The sequence below is a fragment of the Sapajus apella genome, unplaced genomic scaffold (genome assembly GCF_009761245.1).
Source record: "Sapajus apella isolate SASKATOON/1434 unplaced genomic scaffold, GSC_monkey_1.0 scaffold90, whole genome shotgun sequence".
In the NCBI taxonomy this organism is placed as follows: domain Eukaryota; kingdom Metazoa; phylum Chordata; class Mammalia; order Primates; family Cebidae; genus Sapajus; species Sapajus apella.
The window spans coordinates 3,276,942-3,297,632 of record NW_022437030.1 but is presented as its reverse complement, the minus strand read 5'-3'; the positions used below and the strand labels follow the sequence as shown (position 1 = coordinate 3,297,632).

Below are 20,691 nucleotides of genomic sequence, written 5' to 3'. Positions count from 1 at the left end.
AGAAATAACTGTTGCCAGGCGCAGTGGCTCAGGCCTGTAATCCCAGCACTTTGGGAGGCCGAAGTGGGCAGATGACTTGAGCCCAAAGTTCAAGTCCAGCCTGGGCAACATGGCAAAACTCTGTCTCTACTAAAAATGGAAGAAAAAAAAAAAAGCCAGCTGGGTGTGGTAGTTCATGCCTGGAGTCCCAGCTACTCAGAGACTGAGGTGGGAGGATCACCTGAGCCCCGGGAGGTTGAGGCTGCAGTGAGCTGTGATCATACCACTGCACTCCAACCTGGGAAACAGAGAGAGACCCTGTCTCAAAAAAAGAAAAGAAAGAAAGAAAAGAAAGAAATGATTGTTAATTGTGTAAGGCATGACCATGGCAGTTAATTAGGAAACTGTCTCTGTTTTGAATCAGTATGTCTCTATTTTGAACCAATATGAATTTTGAACCAATAGGGCAAAATACCACAATGTCTTCAATATACTTTAACATACCCAGTAAAGAAACTATATGAAATACATATGATAGAATATTAGTGACTGTTAAATCAGCTTATGGGTACACAAGATTCATTGTACATTCTACTTTTCTTCATGCTTGGAAATAAAACTAAATAAAAAACATTTTTAAATGTTGTATCTAGATAAATAAATAAATGTTCTATCTGAGAAAAACATCCTGTTCCACTAAAATGGAGCTTGGAAACTATAGTCCCAAGGGAGGCTGTGATTACATGTACACCTGCTCATTCATATATGTGAACACATCCATGCCACACAGCCACACTTTCATTTACCTGTATATATAGCAAAACTCCTGCAATGATACAGAAGAAACAGCTAACAGTGGCTGCCTCTTCAGAAGCAAACTAGGGAACTAGAATTTTAGGAGTGGAGGTGAATCTTTTATTTATATACACTTTTATACTTTAAAAAATGTTTTGTGCCCAGGTTTGGTGGCTCACTTGAGGTCAGGAGTTCGAGACCAGCCTGGCCAACATGGTGAAACCCCATCTTTATTAAAAATACAAAAATTAGCCAGATGTGGTAGTAAGCACCTGTAATCCCAGCCACTCAGGAGGCTGAGGCAGAAGAATTGCTTGAACCCAGAGATGGAGGTTGCAGTGAGCCAAGATTGCACTATGGCACTCCAGCCTGGGTGGAAGAGTGAGACTCCGTCTCGGGGGGGAGGGGGAAAAGCTTTGCAAATATCATTTTTCCAAAATAGATTCTTAAAAACATCAGTCAACATTGCAAAGTTCTTAGCAAGTTAAGAGGTACTTTATAATAATGAATTTATTATCCATTAGTCAGTCATCAACACTTCAACAATTATTAGCACACCAAAGGGTAATTTTACTATGACTATCCTTGTGATTACTAGTGACGCTGTACTCCTAACAGTGCAGTTTGTGAGTAACCATGCAAATATGCTGAGTGAATTCCCAGTATATTGGTACTACTAGGGTTGCTGCTTAACATTTATGGAGTGGTATTAGAATTAACTGTGTGGTATTTTTCAGAATGCATGTTTCCTGGTGTGCAAGGAAATGGTGTGGATTGTTCCTTCATCAGCAGGAGAATGTAACATGCATACATTGTATGCAACAGCAAAGGCAGAGGGTATCTTTAAAAACTCTGAATTTGCCCTTTCACAAAAGACAGGTTTATTTTTTTAAAAAAGTACCTCTGGAGTAATGTTAAATTGTAAAATGTGGTTCAAACTTTCAAGTACTTAATTAATACACATAGTTAGATCAAGCCGAAGGGTATATCCTAACAATACAACTGAACAGAACAACTTGATATGACTTCTCTTCATGTCCACAGAAGTTTTAAAAAATCCTACACCAACAGTTCTTCTTCTCTCATTTCTAATTATTTAACATGTTAGGTCAGAAGCAAATTGTTTTACCTTAAGAGTTTCAAGTGTGCCATCTTCTTTGGCAAGGACGCTACCAGTGATTCCTAAAATGCTAACGACATTCACTCTAACCCCGACATTGCTACTGTGAATGCCTCCTTTGCATAATGTCATCAGCTGATCAGGAGTCATGCACTGTTGAAAGAGAAGAGGAGAGTATTTACAATGTTAATCGGAATCAATTCTATCAGCATGAAAAACAGGACTGACAGGAATCTCTTCTACAGGCTGCAGGATTTTGAGTGACAAAAACTCCTGGCAGGTAAGTTACTATTAATATGTATTCCAGTTCTCCCAGAAAGAGCTGGTAATTCTGAACTAAGGTAAGCTCTGCTCATGTTGCCATCCTTACCTAACATAAAGGGGCTCCAGGTCCCATTCATTTCATTTGAAGAAGACTTTCATTCTAGATTTACAGACTAAAGACATTCCAATTATTTTTTAATATTAATATTTAAAAAAAGGCTTTGAAAGTATAAATAGGATTATGTAGCTTTAAAAAAATTGGCTGAGTCTATACACGATAAGAACTTACTTTGAGATGCTTGCATCATCATAAATTATTAGAGACTGTAAAAACCATTGTATTATACAGTGCTTATACCACGTAGTGGATAATTTTCAGTTTAAGGCTGGGCACGGTGGCTCACGCCTATAATCTCAGCCACTCGGGAGGCTGAGGCACAAGAAATGCTTGAAGCTGGGAGGCAGAGGCTGCAGCGAGCTGAGATCGTGCCACTGCATTCCAGCCTGGGCAACAGAGTGAGACTCTATCTCCTATAAGCAGCAGCACAGTGTGGTGATGAAAGGCTTGGAATCTGGAACCAGACACCCTGGGCTCAAATCTTAGTTTCACTACTTACCACTCAGGTACGCCCCTATACTGGACGAATTTATTTTTATTTTTTGTAGACATGAAGTCTCACAAAGTTGCCCAGTCTGCTCTTAAACTCTTGGGCTCACACAATCCTCCCGCCTCGGGCTCCGAAAGTGTTGGGATTATCAGCATGAGCCACTGTACCTGGCCCTGAGCATAGCTTTGAGTAATTTTCCTTAACCACCACACTGATCCCATAAGCTGCTGCTTACATACCAGGGGAAAGCAACAAAATTACTTTGCATTCCTATAGGCCCTAGAGTATAAGGTTCTCTGGTCCATCCAACAGTCACATGCAGGCTATGCATCCCATTACCATTTCCGTTTCTTAGAAACTGAGGGTCAAATTATGCTTTTCAAAAAAATTCTTAGTTTTGGAAAGCTAAGGCGAGAGGCTCACGTGAGGTCAGGAGTTCAAGACCAGATGGGGCAACATAGTGCGACCTCATCTCTATTAAAAAATTTAAAGATAAATAAAAGTATAAAAAATTTTAAAAGCATTAAGAAAAAAATCATATAAAGAAAAAAGAAGCAGAGTGGCGCAGCAGAAGCATGCTGGGCCCATAACCCAGAGGTCGATGGACTGAAACCATCCTCTGCTACCAAAAAAAAGAAAAAGAAAAAAGAAATAGTGTTGTTGTTAGCAGTAACAAGCGCATTGTTATTTTGATACTATTAAGTACATTCTGTAGGATAAAGCAAATAATTTTAATGTCACTATAAATTTTAATGTTACTACAGCAAATAATTTTAATGTCACTGTACAGAAAATAATTTTAATGTCATTTGATGTCACTACAAATTTTAATGTCACTGCTACAAAGTACATTCTGTAGGAGAAAGCAAATGATAAAATTTTTGAAAAATCTTTTCTTTCTTCTTTTCTCTAATTTTAATTTTTTAAATTATCTATTATTATTTTTTAAGCCAGTCCAACTTGGCAGTGGGGGAGCTGTATACTAACTTTAGTGACACTAATGTTAGTAAGTTCTGATAACCCACTACCATCAGACCAGAAAAATTAAAATAAGAATTTTAATGTCACTAAGGTATCCTTTTGTGCACAATGTACCTGTTTGGGTACAAATATGTCTTTTTTTGGGAGCACAAAAAGATACAAATATAAAATAAAAAATGAAGTAAAAACACTGTACCATTTTTTATTTAAGCCGGAAATTATCAGGACGAACTTACTATTTTTTGTCTCCTAAAAAAATGCTTATTTCCTAGCTATTTCCACTAAAAAGACCTAGAAGCAATGACAACATGGTAGGAATAAGCACTCCAAACTTCACTTTCCCCACTAAAGAAATCAGAGCTCCTTGGAAAAGTAACTGATTCCAGGGTTGTTTTTTTGGGGGGGGATGGAGTTTCGCTCTTGTTGCCCAGGCTGGAGTCCAATGGTGTGATCTCAGCTCACTGCAACCTCTGCCTCCGGCTTCAAGCGATTTTCCTGCTTCAGCCTCCCAAGTAGCTGGGATTACAGGTGCACGCCACCATGCCTGGCTAATTTTTTTATCTGCAGCAGAGACAGGGTTCCTCCATGTTGGTCAGGCTGGTCTTGAACTCCTGACCTCAAGTGATCCACCCACCTCGGCCTCCCCAAGTTTTGGGATAATAGGTGTAAGCCTCTGTGCCCAGCCAGATTCCATGTTTTAAGCAAGAAAATTACAAGTTGAACCTGGGACATCTTATGCCTGGAAGCAAAAGTGATCAAAAACGTAAAATTCTTGTCAAAGAGACATAGAAGCCAATTTGAAGGGACTCCTACAAAGATGGGATGATTTTGGCAGCAAAAAGCATGGCTGTAATGGAATGAAATAAAAATTATAAAAAACCCTGAGTTCATAATGATACTAAAAAGAAAAAAAAAATTCACTGGTCACTTTTGGAGATTGCTAGGGCATCTGTTCTGATGAGACTTTCTTATTTACAGAAAAATAATAAATAATAAATATAGCTAATTACAGAAAAATAATAAATAATAAATACAGCTAATAAATACACACACAAAAAAGACAAAATTAGGATATCTCTATTCTGCAAGCCACTAATGACATAATGGAGCCAGGTAACCACAATCACTGTTGTAAAACCATTAAGTGAACCCACTAATTAATCTCAGCATCACTATTTTATGATATTACGTGATTTGTGATATAAATGTAGGAAAGATATACAGCACTATGAATTATTCTTGCCAAAGAATCTGGACCTGTCTAGATTACTTATGATAAATTAAAAAAATAATAATATGGACCTGGATCTAATTAAGGCTCTAGACCTAGCTCCTGGCTCACAGAAAACATGGGAGACAGTGGCATGCTGAATGATGCCATCATGAAGAGTCAGCCAAATCTGCCAGTGAGGAAAGCACTATGGAACAAAATGAGAGTTTCTTTAACAGGTTAAGTGTATGGGAAAGAGGGGTAGTGAGGGAAATGTTATAGATCAAGAGATTTAAGAATGTGTGAATACACGTTAAAACCACTAAACTGTACACTTTATTTTATCTATTTATTTATTTTTGAGACAGAGTCTCACTCTGTTGTCCAGGCTGGAGTGCAGTGGTGCAATCTCAGCTCACTGTAAGCTCCACCTCCCAGTTCAAACAATTCTCCCTGCCTCAGCCTCCCAACTAGCTGGAATCACAGGCGCCCACCACCTCGCCCAGCTAACTTTTGTATTTTTAGTAGAGATGGGGTTTCACCATGTTGTCCAGGGTGGTCTCAAATTCCTGACCTCAGGTGATCCACCCACCTCGGCCTCCCAAAGTGCTGGGATTACAGGCGTGAGCCACTGAGCCAAGCCATGTTAAAAGATACTAAGGCAATCTGGGAAAACTGAACTCAGACTGCAAAAGGATAAGAAATATTTGTTAATTTGGAGGCTTGGGGTGATGATACTGGGGTTAAGATTTTTAAATTTTCTGTCAGACACGCATAGTGAACTACGTAATAAAGTACTGATGGGTCAAATATGATTTGCTTTACAATACTTCAGGAAACAAAAATAAGGACTCAGTGAGATGAATGAAACCATGTCACAGGAATGACAAGATGCTAATAACCTGCTGAGGATGGGCAATCATGCATGCAGCCTCACAAAATTCTCTCTGCTTTGGGTATGGTAGCGCATACCTGTAATCCCAGCTACTTTGAAGGCTGATGTGGGAGGATCTCTTGAACCCAGGAGACTAGCTTGGGCAGCACAGTAAGACCCCAACTCAGAAAACAAAACAATAGAATTATCTCTGCTTTCAGGAATGTTTGAAAATGTCCTTAGTAAAAAGTAACAAAAGTGATGAGGCACCTATGGGAGATGAAGTGCACATGGATCACTGTGGAGAGTCAGGAGGGCATGCTTGCAAAGTCTGTAATGAAATGTTAAAAAAAAAAAAAAAAAAAAAAAAGCTGGGCATGGTGGCTCACGCCTGCAATCCCAGCACGTTGGGAGGCCAAGATGGGCAGATCATTTGAGGTCAAGCATTCAAGACCATCCTGGCCAACATGTCAAAACCCCATCTCTACCGAAAATACAAAAATTAGCTAGGTGTGGTGACGCATGCCTATAATCCCATCTACTTGGGTGGTTGAGGCAGGAGAATCACTTGAACCCAGGAGGTGGAGGTTTGGAGTGAGGTGAGATTGTGCCAGTGCACTCCAGCCTGGGTGAAAAAATAAGACCCACAAAAAAAAAAAAAAGTTAAACAAAAAGACCAATGATATTTATTTACAACATATCTATCAATTAAGTTGTATTGATTAAAAAGTACTTGTTTTGCTAATAAGCCTATATATTAAAAAATTAAAAAAAATTAAAACACCTGTGTGTGTTGCTGATGGTGGAAAGCAGAAAGATATTACTTTTTATTTTAATCATTTTTGTTTTCTTTTTTACAAAGATCATGTATTTCTCTTGTACAGAAATATGTATTTTAATAGCAAAGTAATGAATTTTGCCTCTATAATACAGAATATTTACAAGTTTCATACAAAAATTTTTAAAAATCTTACCTGGGAAATGTTCTTGGAGGCCATTGTTTGCAAAAGGGCCCTCAAAGCACTACTTATGGCTTCTAGAAAGTCAGCACGTTTAGCAAAATCTAAACCACAAAAATGAAACATAAAATTTGCATTTCTCCAAGATAGGCTATTTTGTAGAAGAAGAAAATGAAACAAAGCATGCTAAATGTTAACAAATGCTATTAGTTAAAAAAAAAAACCTTTGATATTTAAGATAAAATATTTAGTTAACAGCCCCCTGTATCCTCTATATCTAAGTCTGAAAGATAATTGAGATTGAAATAATCACAGCAAGGAGTGTTCTACAGACGGTCCTTGATGTCCAGACACTGGGTTTTCACTTGACTCACACTTTAGCACATAATAAACTTGAGCTAGCTTTTGCAGACTGAATGCTGCCATTCATAGATCTCCATCACAGTGCTGGGGAGACCTCTGGTGGAGTCAGAATGCTTCCTTGCCAACCCAAGCCCGCTGCCTAGCCATGAACTGTTGCTTGTGCAGAGCCAGGACATGAAGGCACCACGGTTTTCACCGACCCAACTTCTCCCTCCCACTCCTACTCCTATTCTCACTCTCTTCTTATTGTCCCTTGCTCCCACACAGGACAAACAGAACAGCAGCAGTAAGCCATTATACTGGCACAGGCATGCTCAAAGGCAGTGAAGGTCACCCAGGAGAGTTATCTCCTTAACCCCTTTGATGGGAAGGAAGAGAGATTTGCTTGGTGTGGCAGACGGTATTTTCTAAAAATGGCCACGGCAGTATTTTAAGTCCTGTGTCATCTTCCAGAACGTTGCCACTTCCCATAACAATGTGAAATCTACTTCTCCTCTCCTTCAATCAGGGTGGGACTTTGTGATTTCCTCAACCAACAGAACATGAAGTGATGGGCTAGGTCACAAAAGGCAGTATGACTTCCAGCCGTGACTCACTGGTGCATGATCTTTTTTCTCTCTAGACTTTTGCCCTGGGAACCCAGCCATCCTATTACGCGGAAGCTTACATCACATGAAGAGGTTACCGTGGGTGTTCTTCCTGATGACCCCTGCACCAACTGCCAGGCATGTGAGTGAACCAGACTTTGGATGATCCCGGCCCACACTGCGAGTTTTCCAGCAGAGGCCCTGGACTAGTGTTTCTCAGCCTCTGCACTACTGACATTTTAGACCAGATAATTCTTCATTTTGTGTGTGCATAGGGGTCTCCTGGGCACTGGAGGATGTGAAGCAGCATCCCTGGCCCCTACCCTCTAGATACCAGTTGCAACTCCAAATTATAAAACCAAAAATACCACCAGACATTACCAAATGTCCCCAGGTAGGAGGTGGGGGTGGTTAAGTACCCATGGTTGAGAACCGCTGGCCTAGACGTTGTGGAGTAAGAACAAATCATTTCCACTGTGCCCTGTCTAAATTCTTGACCTAAGGAAACTTTGAGAGATAATAAATTACTCATGTTTTAAGTCACAGAGTTTTGGCGTAATTTGTTATGTAGCAATAGATACACTGACTTCCTGCCCCACAGTGCCTGGGACTTAATAGCCATTCCGATCCCCCGCTTTTAGGTTACCCAGGTGGAAGAGAAGCAGCATCTGTTCATTTTTAATCCTGGATGATTGTATTTTTGCTCTTTCATTTTCAGATACATATTATGTACCAAAATAGAGGATTTCCTCTAATGATCACAGAACAGGTAAAAGGAGAGCTTTACACACTCAGCACTGGGATGGAGTCCTGCCTTTGACCTAATTATGTGACTCCTCAAGACTCCATTTGAGTCTTGGCTCAAACGTTACCTCCTCACAAAGGCCTTTCCATACTAACTGGCCTAGTGTAATGCCTTATATCATTCTGCTTTTATTTTTTTCTTCATAGCTGATATCACATGAAACATTTATTTATACTAGAATGCAAGCTTCATGAACATAGTGACCTGGCCTATCTTGTTCACACCTGCATCCCTAGGGTCTAGAACAGTGTAAGACATAAAGTAAGTGTTCAATAAAATCAAGAATACAAATAAAAGAATGAATGACCTGGAAGAGGTTCCTTAACCTCTCAGCTAAGGTTCCATATCTCAGCTTCCTCATGAGGACGATGAAGTAGTAAAGCCTGTCTCATAAAACATGGTATCTAACAGGCACTCAAAAGTTAGTGTGAAGCTGCTGGGTTTTTTTTCATAAGGTCTTGCTCTGTTACCCAGGCTGGAGTGCAGTGGTGTGATCTCTGCTCACTGCAGCCTGTACCTCCCAGGCTCAAGCAATCCTCCTGCATCAGCCACCTGAGTAGCTGGGATCACAGGCACATGCCACCATGTCTGGCTAATTTTTCTTGTATTTGTAGAGACAGGGTCTCATCATATGTCCAGGCTGGTCTCAAACTCTTGAGCTCAAGCAATCCGCCTGCTTCAGCCTCCCAAAGTGCTGGGATTACAGGTGTGCACCACCCTGTCCAGGCAATTTGTTGCTATTAAACTTAAAAAAGTTACCATGCTGATTCTAAAATGTATATTTGATTAAAGCTCTAAGTAGAGCCCTAAAAATTTATCAATTGCACACAAAAGAGGTGATTCAAAATGTCTTCACTCTCAACTTTGAACAGTATTTAAGATTTGTAGGATGTCAGCCAGGTGACGCGGCTCATGCCTGCAATCCCAGCACACTGGGAGGCTGAAGAGGGCAAATCGTGAGGTCAGGAGATCGAGACCATCCAAGCCAACATGGTGAAACCCTGTCTCTACTAAAAATACAAAAATCAGCTGGGTGTGGTGGCATGCGCCTGTAGTCCTAGCCACTCCGGAGGATGAGGCACAAGAATCACTTGAACCTGGGAGGCAAAGGTTGCAGTGAGCTGACGTCATGCCACTGCACTCCGGCCTGGAGACAGAGCAAGACTCTCTCAAAAAAAAAAAAAAAAAAAAAAAGAATTTGTAGAATGTCTAAATGTAGGTAAATATAACCCACAAGTAATTTTTATACTTACGTGAATTTTTCAGACTTTTTTTTTTTTTGAGACAGTCTTGCTCTGTCTCCCAGGCTTGAGTATAGTGGCATGATCTTGGCTCACTGTAACCTTTGTCTCCCGGGTTTAAATGATTTTCCTGCCTCAGCCTCCCACGTAGCTGGAATTACAGAAATGCACCTCCATGCCTGGCTAATTTTCGTATTTTTAGTAGAGATGGGGTTTCACCATATTGGCCAGGCTGGACTTGAACTTCTGACCTCAGATGATCTGACACCTTGGCCTCCCAAAGTGCTGGGATTACAGGTGTGCACCACCACGCCCCAGCCTGAATTTTCTTTCTTTTTAAATTGATTTTGAGATGGAGTCTTGCTCTGTCGCCCAGGCTGAAATGCAGTGGTGTGATCTTGGATCACTGCAACCTCCACCACCCAAGTTCAAGCAATTCTCCTGTCTCAGTCTCCCCAGTAGCTGGGCCTGAATTTTCAATATTCTGATACGAAATGGAAAATATATCCCAGAATGGGGTACTACCATTTTAATTACAACTAAAAAAGAACGTTCTGATTCTTAAGATCTGGGAAAACAGAATCCTAAATGATTTTAGAACTCATGTAATGGAGCCAAATGACAAACTGACCCAATATGAAATACAATATTGCTAAAAAATACATTGATGTTTTGAAAACCAATAGCTTTTAATGAAGGAGACAAAGATGTTAGTATTTGAAAACAAGGACCAGACTGTACAAAACCATCCTCCTTTTATCTGTTATCAGCCACAAACATAAATGTTGGTATGTACAGAGTATCACAAATGTTGTAACTACTGTATTCAGAACCACAGTTAGCATTAAAATGAAAACAAATTAGATAGAGCTGTGGAATCTTCATACCTTTTTCAACCATAACACAAAACAGTAGAGATATTTAGTCCCATCCTCCCCACTAAATTCTTTTTTTTTTTTTTTAAATTGAGACAGAGTCTCACTCTGTTACCCAGGCTGGAGTACAGTAGCATGATCATAGCTCGTTGCAGCTTTGACCTCCTGGGCTCAAGCAATCCTTCCATTTTAGCTTCCCTGGGACCACAGGCACAGCAAACTATCGCTCCTGGGTAATTAAAAACTTTTTTTGGTGGAGACAGGATATCGCTATGTTGCCCAGGCTGGTCTTGAACTCCTGGGCTCATATGATCCTCCCTATTCAGCTCCCAAAGTGCTGGGATTTCAGGTATAAGCCAGCCCCCACTAAATTCTCTTGTAGTAGTTCCCACCATCCAGATAGAACCCATAGGATTACATTTAATAAATCCCAAATGCTTACAAGGACTGCATTAGAATATCATCTCCAAATATAAGCAATTATCCTTTACTGAATTCATTCTGATAAGAAAATATACTGCTATTCCAAAATAAGTAACAATGATGCTACTTTGAGTCATTTTGATTCCCCATTTCTCCGAATGCCATGGTAGGTGATATAAAGGCCATAGATGGGATATGAGGATGGGTCCCAAGCAAGCTGGACAGCCCAGAGGCATTGTAACCATCCAAACCCATCACAGGCAAGGTCAATTCAGACCACCAGTCGCTGGAAGTCATTGAGCCCACAGTGTTAGGTGAACACTTTTGCAAAATTACTGTTATGACAGTAATATGTAGCAAGTGCTTTCCACAAAAATAACATCATGGCCCTCAGGATACACAAAAGCATTCTTAACCTAACAGCATGTCAGATTTCTGAACCTTAAAAAAAAAAAAGGCCAGGCGTGGTGGCTCATGCCTGTAATCCCAGCACTTTGGGAGGCCAAAGCGGGTGGATCACCTGAGGTTGGGAGTTTGAGAGCAGCCTGACCAACATGGAGAAACCCCGTCTCTACTAAAAATACAAAATTAGCATGCGTTGTGGCGCGTGCCTGTAATCCCAGCTACTCAGGAGGCTGAGGCAGAAGAATTGCTTGAACCTGGGAGGCAGAGGTTGTGGTGAGCTGAGATCGCGCCATTGTACTCCAGCCTGGGCAACAAGAGCGAAACTCCTTCTCAACAACAACAACAACAACAACAACAACAACAACAACAAAGATGTTGTCAAGAATAGACATGAAATGGGAATTTATTTAAGATCAAAGTGCTGGGGTTGGGCACAGTGGCTCATGCCTGTAATTCCAGCACTTTGGGAGGCTGAGGTGGGCGGATCACGAGGTCAAGAGATCAAGGCCATCCTGGCCAACATGGTGAAACTCCATCTGTACCAAAAATACAAAAAAATTAGCCAGGCATGGTGACTCGCACCTGTAGTCCCAGCTACTTGGGAGGCTGAGGCAAGAGAACTGCTTGAACCCAGGAGGCAGAGGTTGCAGTGAGCCAAGATTACACCACTGCACTCCAGCCTGGCGACATAGTGAGACTCGGTCTCAAAAAAAAATAAAATAAAATAAAATAACAAAATCAAAGTGCATACTTATATTTTCCCACAATTCAGAAACTTTCCAGGACTTAGCTTGGGGCAGTGGGAGTCCCACTCCCACCCCACAGGACATCTTGCTGGGCTGATGAGAGCCATAGTAAACTATGAAAATCTGTTAGAATAACATGCATTAGACTGTGTACAGCTAGGTTGTTTTTTGTTTTTGTTTTTTTCCTACATGTGAAACCTGCAGCTAGGTCATTTAAAAGAATATTTAACTCTGATATTTCTATAGCTCTTTGTGTTCATATGAAATTGATCCATATCAGAGACCTGTAACTTAAGAGAATCAGCTCCTACCATGCAAAGGTGTTTGAAGAAAGATACGTTAGATGATGGCAAGGTGTACAATTCTGTGGATGGTATTCTACCATTTGCCTTACATACACACACACGCATGCATACATGTACAGGCTCTCTTATATTTGGACAATCTCTCTGGAAGGATACACAAGTAACTGGTGTAACAGCGACTTGACTCTGAGAGAGGAACTGGGTGTGGGAGAAAGGAGGGAAGCATTCTAGTTTCTGTTCTCTAATAACTTTTAAATTCTGTACTACATACATATATTATTCAAATTTAAATGCTTACAACTAGGAGGAAAAGAATAGAGAATTACTCAAATATTATTACTATTATTGAGACAGAGTTTTGTTCCTTTGTTTTTTAGTAGAGACGAGGTTTCACCATGTTGGTCAGGCTAGTCTTGAATTCCTGACCTCGTGATCTGCCCACCTCAGCCTCCCAAAGTGCTGGGATTACAGGCGTGAGCCACTGAGCCTGGCCCAGAGTTTTGTTCTTGTTGCCCAGGCTGGAGTGCAATGACGTGATCTCAGCTCACTGCAATCTCCGCCTCCTGGGTTCAAGTGATTCTCCTGCCTCAGCCTCCTGAGTAGCTGGGATTACAGGCATCTGCTACCACATCCAGCTAATTTCTTTATTTTTAGTAGAGACAGGGTTTCACCATGTTGGCCAGGATGGTCGTAAACTCCTGATCTCAGGTCATCCACCTACCTTGGCCTCCCAAAGTGCTGGGACTACAGGTGTGGGCCACTGTGCCCGGCCGAGAATTACCCAAATATCTTAATGAGGCCTTTATGACATTTATGATTCAGCCTTGATTGGCCTGACATAACTGGATGTAAACAATTTTAATAAAAAAGAAAATGATAAGCTCAAGAATTGCTTGCATACTTCGTTTTGACTCTGTACCCCCTGGCAACTATAAATACATGATTCTTTGTGTCTGGGAAAGGTTTCTGCAGGTTGGATGACAAACAATAAACGTTTACAAAATCCAAGTTCCTGACCCTTCAAAATTCTGTTCCATCTGAGTAGTCTTTCACAATAAGGCGTAAATATTTACCTGGTTGAGAAAAAAGCAGCTGTGACAGATGCTGTGCAAGTGTCTGAAGGGCTGCAGCTCCTCCCAGGTGCTCCACATCCAGGAGGGACACAAGACTCTGGAGACACAGGAGGGCTCTGCACTGGATAGTGTTCATTCTGGAAAGGAAGTAAAATAATCCCATCTGTTTCTCTAGAAAGGTGCCCATCAGAATTCAGTATTAACTTTTAGCCTAAGCTTCAAGTTCTGACTGGAATTATCTGTAAATACAAGGGGATCTATGGTAGTTAGCAAAGGATCACAAGGTGACCTGTTTTTTGGGTTTTCTAAAATTTATTATTATATTTAGACAATTATACAGTATTAGAAAAATAAAATAAATATAAAATTTATTATATTTTTATAATAGTATTATAATGTTATTATTTTTGCCCAGGCAGGAATGCAGTGGTGTGATCACAGCTCACTCTCTCAACCTCCTGAGCACAAGTGATCCTCCTTCCTCAGCCTCCTAATGAGCAGGATTACATGTGCATGCAACCACATCTGGCTAAGTTCTTTATTTTTTGTAGAGATGGGGTCTTGCTCTGTTGCCTAGGCTGGTCTTGAACTCTTGGCCTCAAACAATCCTCCTGCCTGGGCCTTCTAAGGTGCTAGAATGGTAAGGTGAACTGTTAATCTGCCAAATCAAACTGCTTGAGTATTCACGGCCTCCAATATACAACTAATTAATGAGTCATGAGGAATGTCTTTTAGAAAAATTTCTATGTAAGGTAGCATCCTTAAAATTATTAATTTTTTTCAGATAGGGTCTCATTCCATTTTCCAGGCTGGAGTACAGTGTCACTACCATAGCTCACTACAGCCTTACACTGCTGAGCTCAAGCGATTCTCACTTCAGCCTCCTGAGTAGCTAGAACTACAGCTGAGTGCCACAATGTCAGGCTAGTTTTTGTATTTTTTTTCCTTTGTAGAGATGGGGTCTTGCTATGTTGCCCAGGCTGGCTTCAAACTCCTGGCCTCAAGTGATCCTCCCATCTTGGCCTAGCAGAGTCCAGGGATTATAGGTATGAGCCACCACACCCAGCCTAAAATTATTTTTAATTGTGAAATGTGGCATATATACAGTTAAGTATACAACATAGAGAGTTTAACAAATAGTCTATGTAGACAACACCCATGCACCTGGAAAAGAAGTAAACACGGCCGGACCCTGAAAGCCCCTGTATCTCTTCCTCATAACATCCCACCTCCCTGACACCTAGAGGTAACCATTATACAGACTTTTACGGTAAACGTTTCCGTGCCCGTTTTTTAAAAAAATAGATTTATCACCTAGGTATGCATCACTGAACCAAACAGTTCAATGTTGCCTGTTTCTCAGCTGAATCACAGTGTGCATATTCTTTCATGTCTCGCTTTGTTGGTTCAACAATGTAAGTTTCATCCAAGTTATGAGTAGTTCTAATTCAGATCCCTTTTACTCCTGCATGTATTGAAGTGCATGACTTTGTCAAAATTTATTTACCATTCCAACTCTGATGGACAACTTTGCTTACAGGTTGCGGCAACTGTGACACACATTGCTATGAACACTCTCGTATACATGTATCCTAGGGCATGTGGGCACCTATTTTTCTAATGTATTTACCTAGGAACAAAACTTCTGGGTCCTTGGGGGAGTCAGCACCTTCTATTTAATGACCCATCATTTCATAAGATAAAATAATGACAAATGTTTTTGAAAAGAGTAAAGTTCTTACTTTCTAATCAAAGGTTTCCAAGTAGGGTTCCTAGAACATAGGTCAACTGCAGTGCTGTTTGGAAAGGCTGTTTTCTCAAAAACCTAGATTTTAAAAAGGCAGTAAAGCAAAGTTAAAGAGTAGTCATTTAACGCATGATTCTCTTATATAACTCCAATATACTACTCCTAAGTGAAATGGTGAGGCTTCATATAGAATGACCTTTTCGCCTATTTCCAGTACTGTTAGGTCAGCTTTGTTTCAGATCTTACCACCACATACAACCTGGAGGTGTGAGCTTGCTTCTTTTGTACACAGAATGGATAGCTTGCTTAAGGCTTTTCTATGCTCCATGGTAAACCTAGAATGAAAATGGATTACCTTCTTTGGGATGAGGTAGTTGGTGAGAGCCGTGTGAACCTCATGGGAGAGGCAGAGGGGAGAGAACAGCTGTCCCCCGCATTCATTGAAGGAATTCTCCATAAATGCATCGCTTTCATCACTGCTAGAAAGCTCTTCCCATTCGTCATCGGAGGGATCTGGGAAGACAGCAAACCACGCAGAACTGGAATAGTTAAGAAAATCTCCACAGGAGTTTCCCTCTTGGCCCAGGGGTAAAATGTCTAAATGTAAATTGTTAACAAACCTTCATTGCAGCACATGTTGACGATAATTTCCAGAGCAGTCTGTTGGGCTGTCAGCAATGCTATAGTCTCTCTCAGTTCCTTGTCAGTGGCCTAAAAAAAAAAAAAATAAAGCAACTGACCAACTCTCAATGGTTGGGAAAACATTTTGGGGGAATTTCCTTAGTGAAAGCTTACTAGATTTTTGCACTTGGAATAGAGCACACAGGGAATGGGGTAGGTGAAAGAAAAGTCATGAAGTGCCAGAAGTACAAACAAGCATTATAATTCCTCTTGGTACAGTGGAGCATGCCCCCGCTAACTGGGTTTCCATCTACCTGCATGGCTATTCTCCAAGCGTCCCTTGGTTAGCTAAAGAGAACAGACAAATATTCAGGAATTCTGAATGGAATTCACCCTGAAACTTAATCTACTGTGTCAAGAAGTAGCTGGGCACACTAAGATTTAAACAAGAGTTCATTCCAGACACCAGGCACTTACAATGAACCTGCTTTTAGATGCTTAGATGTCTTCTTGGAATGGCTGCGTTAACAAACACTACTAACAAGCCCTTACATGACCTGCAGAACTTGCTATGGAGCAGACAGGCTTGCTTTCTGGCTTTCTTTAAAGACTACAATAAAGCATTTCTCTAAGACTGAAGAAAAAAAGGAAGCTTGTTTGTCCTCTGAAAATACATAACGCCAACTTAAACTTAAAATCATCAACTAACATTTCTTAAAATGGGTAATATAAATTTATATGACCTCAATTCCCAAATTGTCTATGAAAAGTGAAATAACCATACTGATATTTCAAAATAGTACTTGAGCTAAAAATAATGTATATTTTACTGTTTGAAGATTTCCAAATTTCAGTTTTCAACTGTCATTTTTTCCCCCTTTGAGACAGTCTCATTCTGTTGCCCAGGCTGGAATGCAGTGGCACGTTTATAGCTCAATGCAGCCTCTAATTCCTGGGCTCAAGAAATCCTCTTGCCACAGCCTCTGAGAAGCTAGGACTATAGGTTTGTGCCACCATGCTCAGCTAATTTTTTTTTTTTTTTTTTTTTTTTTTTGTAGAGACAAGGTCTTGCTGTGTTGCCCAGCCTGGTCTCAAACTCCTGGCTTCAACTAATCCTTCCATGTCCACCTCCCGTAAGTGCTGGGATTACAGATGTGAGTCTGGCCTCAACAGTCTTTTTAATGGCTGCACAATATTCCATTAAATGAATTCACCATAATTTACTAAATATTCCACTAGTGTGGAATCTTTCAGATTTCCTGTATATGTTATTTCCTCAGATTTACTAGGTCAAAGGTTTAAAATACATTTATAGATCCTAGGACATATTCCTAGTTTCCTTTCTAGAATGTTCATACCCATTTACAATCCTACCAACAAATTTTTCTTTTTTTTTTTTTTTTTTGAGACAGAGTTTTGCTCTTGTTACCCAGGCTGGAGTGCAATGGCACGATCTCAGCTCACCGCAACCTCCGCCTCCTGGGTTCAGGCAATTCTCCTGCCTCAGCCTCCTGAGTAGCTGGGATTACAGGCACGCGCCACCATGCCCAGCTAATTTTTTGTATTTTTAGTAGAGACGAGGTTTCACCATGTTGACCAGGATGGTCTCGATCTCTTGACCTTGTGATCCACCCGCCTCAGCCTCCCAAAGTGCTGGGATTACAGGCTTGAGCCACCGCGCCCGGCACAAATTTTTCTTTTTGAGACAGGGTCTCACTCTGTCGCCCAGACTGGAATGCAGTGGCGCCATCATAGCTCAACTGCGGCCTCAACCTCCTAGGCTCAAGGGATCCTCACAACTCAGCCTCCCGAATAAATGGGACTACAGCTGCACACCACCATGCCCAGCTAACTTTTTAAAGCCAGTCTAATTTACCTGCTAATGGCCAGGCGTGGTAGCCCACGCCTGTAATCCCAGCACTTTGGGAGCCCAAGGCAGGCAGATCACCTGAGGTCAAGAGTTCGAGAGTAGCCTGGCCAACATGGCAAAACCCTGTCTCTACTAAAAATACAAAAAAAAAATAGCCAGGTGTGGTGGCACATGCCTGTAATTCCAGCTACTTGGGAGGCTAAGGCAGGAGAATCACTTGAACTGGGAGGCAGAGGTTGCAGTGAGCCGAGATTGTGCCACTGCACTCCAGCCTGGGCAACAGTGAGACTGTGTCTCAAAAAAAAAAAAAAAAAAAAATTATCTGCTAATTTTTGTGGGTTTTTAATTTAATTTTTCGTAGAGATGGAGGTCTCAGTATGTTGCCCAGGCTGACTTGGAATCGTGACCTCAAGTAATCCTCCCACCTAAGCCTTCCGAAGTATTGAGATTTTAGGCATGACCACCTAAGTGGCCTTCTGTGCAACAAATTAACTAACTTTGAAACATATTCTTTAAAAAAAGAAAAAGCAAATTGCTAATTTAATAGATGTAGTTCAGGAATCCCTAAATTTGAATTCCACTTATTGGTAGCAAGAATGTATACAAAAATCATTTCCATTTGCTTTGGGTATGTGCTAATTCCACTAAATATACATTTATTAGAGGAGACTCAAAGCTAAACAAGATATGTTGCTGTTGGGCTCTCATTCACTTAAAATATATGAAGATCTGACTTATTGTTTTCAATTTATTTATTATTTTTTTGGAGACAGAGTCTTGCTCCATCACCGAGGCTGGAGTACAGTGGCGTGATCTCAGTTCACTGTGATCTCCATCTCCTGGGTTCAAGCAATTCTCGTGCCTCAGTCTCCCGAGTAGCTGGGACTATAGGCATGTGCTACCATTCCCGGCTAACTGTTTGTATTTTTAGTAGAGACAGGGCTTCACCATATCGGCCAGGCAGGTCTTTAACTCCTGGCCTCAATGATCCACCCACCCTGGCCTCCCCAAGTGCTGGGATTACAGACGTAAGCCACTGTGCCCGGACGAAGATCTGGCTTAAAAGGAGCTCTGAAACTAAGCTCCACCTCTTTATGTAACTCTCTTCCTCAGAGCTTTTCTCTGCTTCTTACTGCTATCAAGCTGACATAAAGAACCAATTTAGACGAAATGTTATGACATCTGAGATTTGCTTCAAAATAATCAGTAGAGAAAAGACAGTGTGACGGGAACTAGATGAAGTCAAACAGACCAGGATTTGAAAACTGGTAACTGTGGAAGCTGGACGGCAGTACCCTACTTTTGCATATGCCCCCCAAAAAATCCAACTTGGGTTGAACTGCTCTTCCTTCATTTGTGATTATATCTTCTTAATTTAAATGATGCAGTTTTGATTCTAAGAGAGTGCTGCAGAAGACACTGAGTAGTATGGAAGACCACAGCTGAAAATAATTTGTGTTCATGTCACCCTACTGGCACTTAAACACCAGCCAGCTCACTGGCTAGCATGTTGATCATTCAGTCTAGTCAGTTATGTTAAGACCACTTTATTTTCCATTTTTTCCTCTCTACCCTTGCTACCCACCACCATCCACCACTACAATCTTAAGGAAGACTTTATTTCTACTTTTAGTTTTATTTTTTTGAGACAGATTCTCACTTAGTTGGCCAGGCTGGAGTGCAGTGGTGTGATCTTGACTCACTACAACCTCCACCACCTGCGCGTAAGCAATTCTTTTGCCTCAGCCTTCCAAATTGAGTAGCTGGGACTACAGGCTTGTGCCACCACACCTAGCTCATTTTTGTATTTTTGGTAGAGATGGGGTTTCGCCATATTGGTCAGGCTAGTCTTGAACTCCTGGACTCAAGCAATTTGCCTACCTCAGCATCCCAAAGTGCTGGGATTACAGGCATAAGCCACCACACCTGGCCAAAAGACTTAAAAGAGCGAGTTTTTACTGTAAGAAAACACTGCATTTTTATAAGCACCAAAATAAAAGTAAAACAAAAATAAATCTCTATATAACAGTTAAATATCAATAGTTTTTTTTATCAACAGTGACACTTCCATCTAAACCTTGTTAGACTCGGGTCTCACCCCCAAACTTACTCCCTATAGAAGCCCCTTGGAAGCAAGAATGGAGGTAGGGACAATCACACAAGAATGCCATTCTCCCATTCCCAGCCAGAGATTTCAGATCCTTCAAACACAATATACCTTTATCAGTTAGGATAAACAGAAACCTGAGTAGGATGGTGCCCACAGCTGAAAATGACCCCACAAGCCCTGATTTATCACATCCCCTCTTCCCACATACAGGTATGCAACAGGTTGGGTACTATGGTGTATGCCTATAATCCCAGCCCTTTGGGAGGCTGAGGTGGGAGGATCACTTGAGACCAGTCAAGCATAGTGAGATCCTGTCTCAAAATAAACCAATAATAATAAAATAAAAAGATCTAGGCCGGGCGTGGTGGCTCATGCCTGTAATCCCAGCCTGATCAACATGGAAAAATCCCGTCTCTACTAAGAATACAAAATTAGCTGGGCATGGTGGCAAGCACCTGTAATCCCAGATACTTGGGAGGCCGAGGAAGGAGAATCACTTGAACCCAGGAGGCAGCAGTTGCGGTGAGCTGAGATCATGCCATTGCACCATTGCACTCCAGCATGGACAACTAAAACTGTCTTAAAAAAAGAACTGTGAGCAACTCAAGAACAGGGTGGCACCCACAGGTTGCTCATGTGGGGAGGGGAAAAAGTGGTTCTATCCACATTTTCATTTCTTTGAAACACCATCAGTTTATGCTTCCCAACATCATGAACACAGGTAAGCATA

General features: G+C 41.1%; 1 protein-coding gene across 5 annotated transcripts in view; it reads right to left on the bottom strand.

Annotated features, from left to right (window-relative positions):
• The window catches only part of HEATR3 (HEAT repeat containing 3), a 42,090-nt gene that overhangs the window by 7,187 nt on the left and 14,212 nt on the right, over positions 1–20,691 (bottom strand). For all 5 annotated transcript variants that reach the window (XM_032255650.1, XM_032255653.1, XM_032255651.1 and 2 more), the window contains 6 exons: positions 15,981–16,071; positions 15,716–15,873; positions 15,356–15,438; positions 13,614–13,750; positions 6,806–6,894; positions 1,904–2,047 (listed from right to left, as the gene is read on the bottom strand). In XM_032255650.1, the coding sequence (XP_032111541.1) occupies positions 1,904–2,047; positions 6,806–6,894; positions 13,614–13,750; positions 15,356–15,438; positions 15,716–15,873; positions 15,981–16,071 (702 nt within the window). The remainder of the gene's footprint in view (positions 1–1,903; positions 2,048–6,805; positions 6,895–13,613; positions 13,751–15,355; positions 15,439–15,715; positions 15,874–15,980; positions 16,072–20,691) is intronic.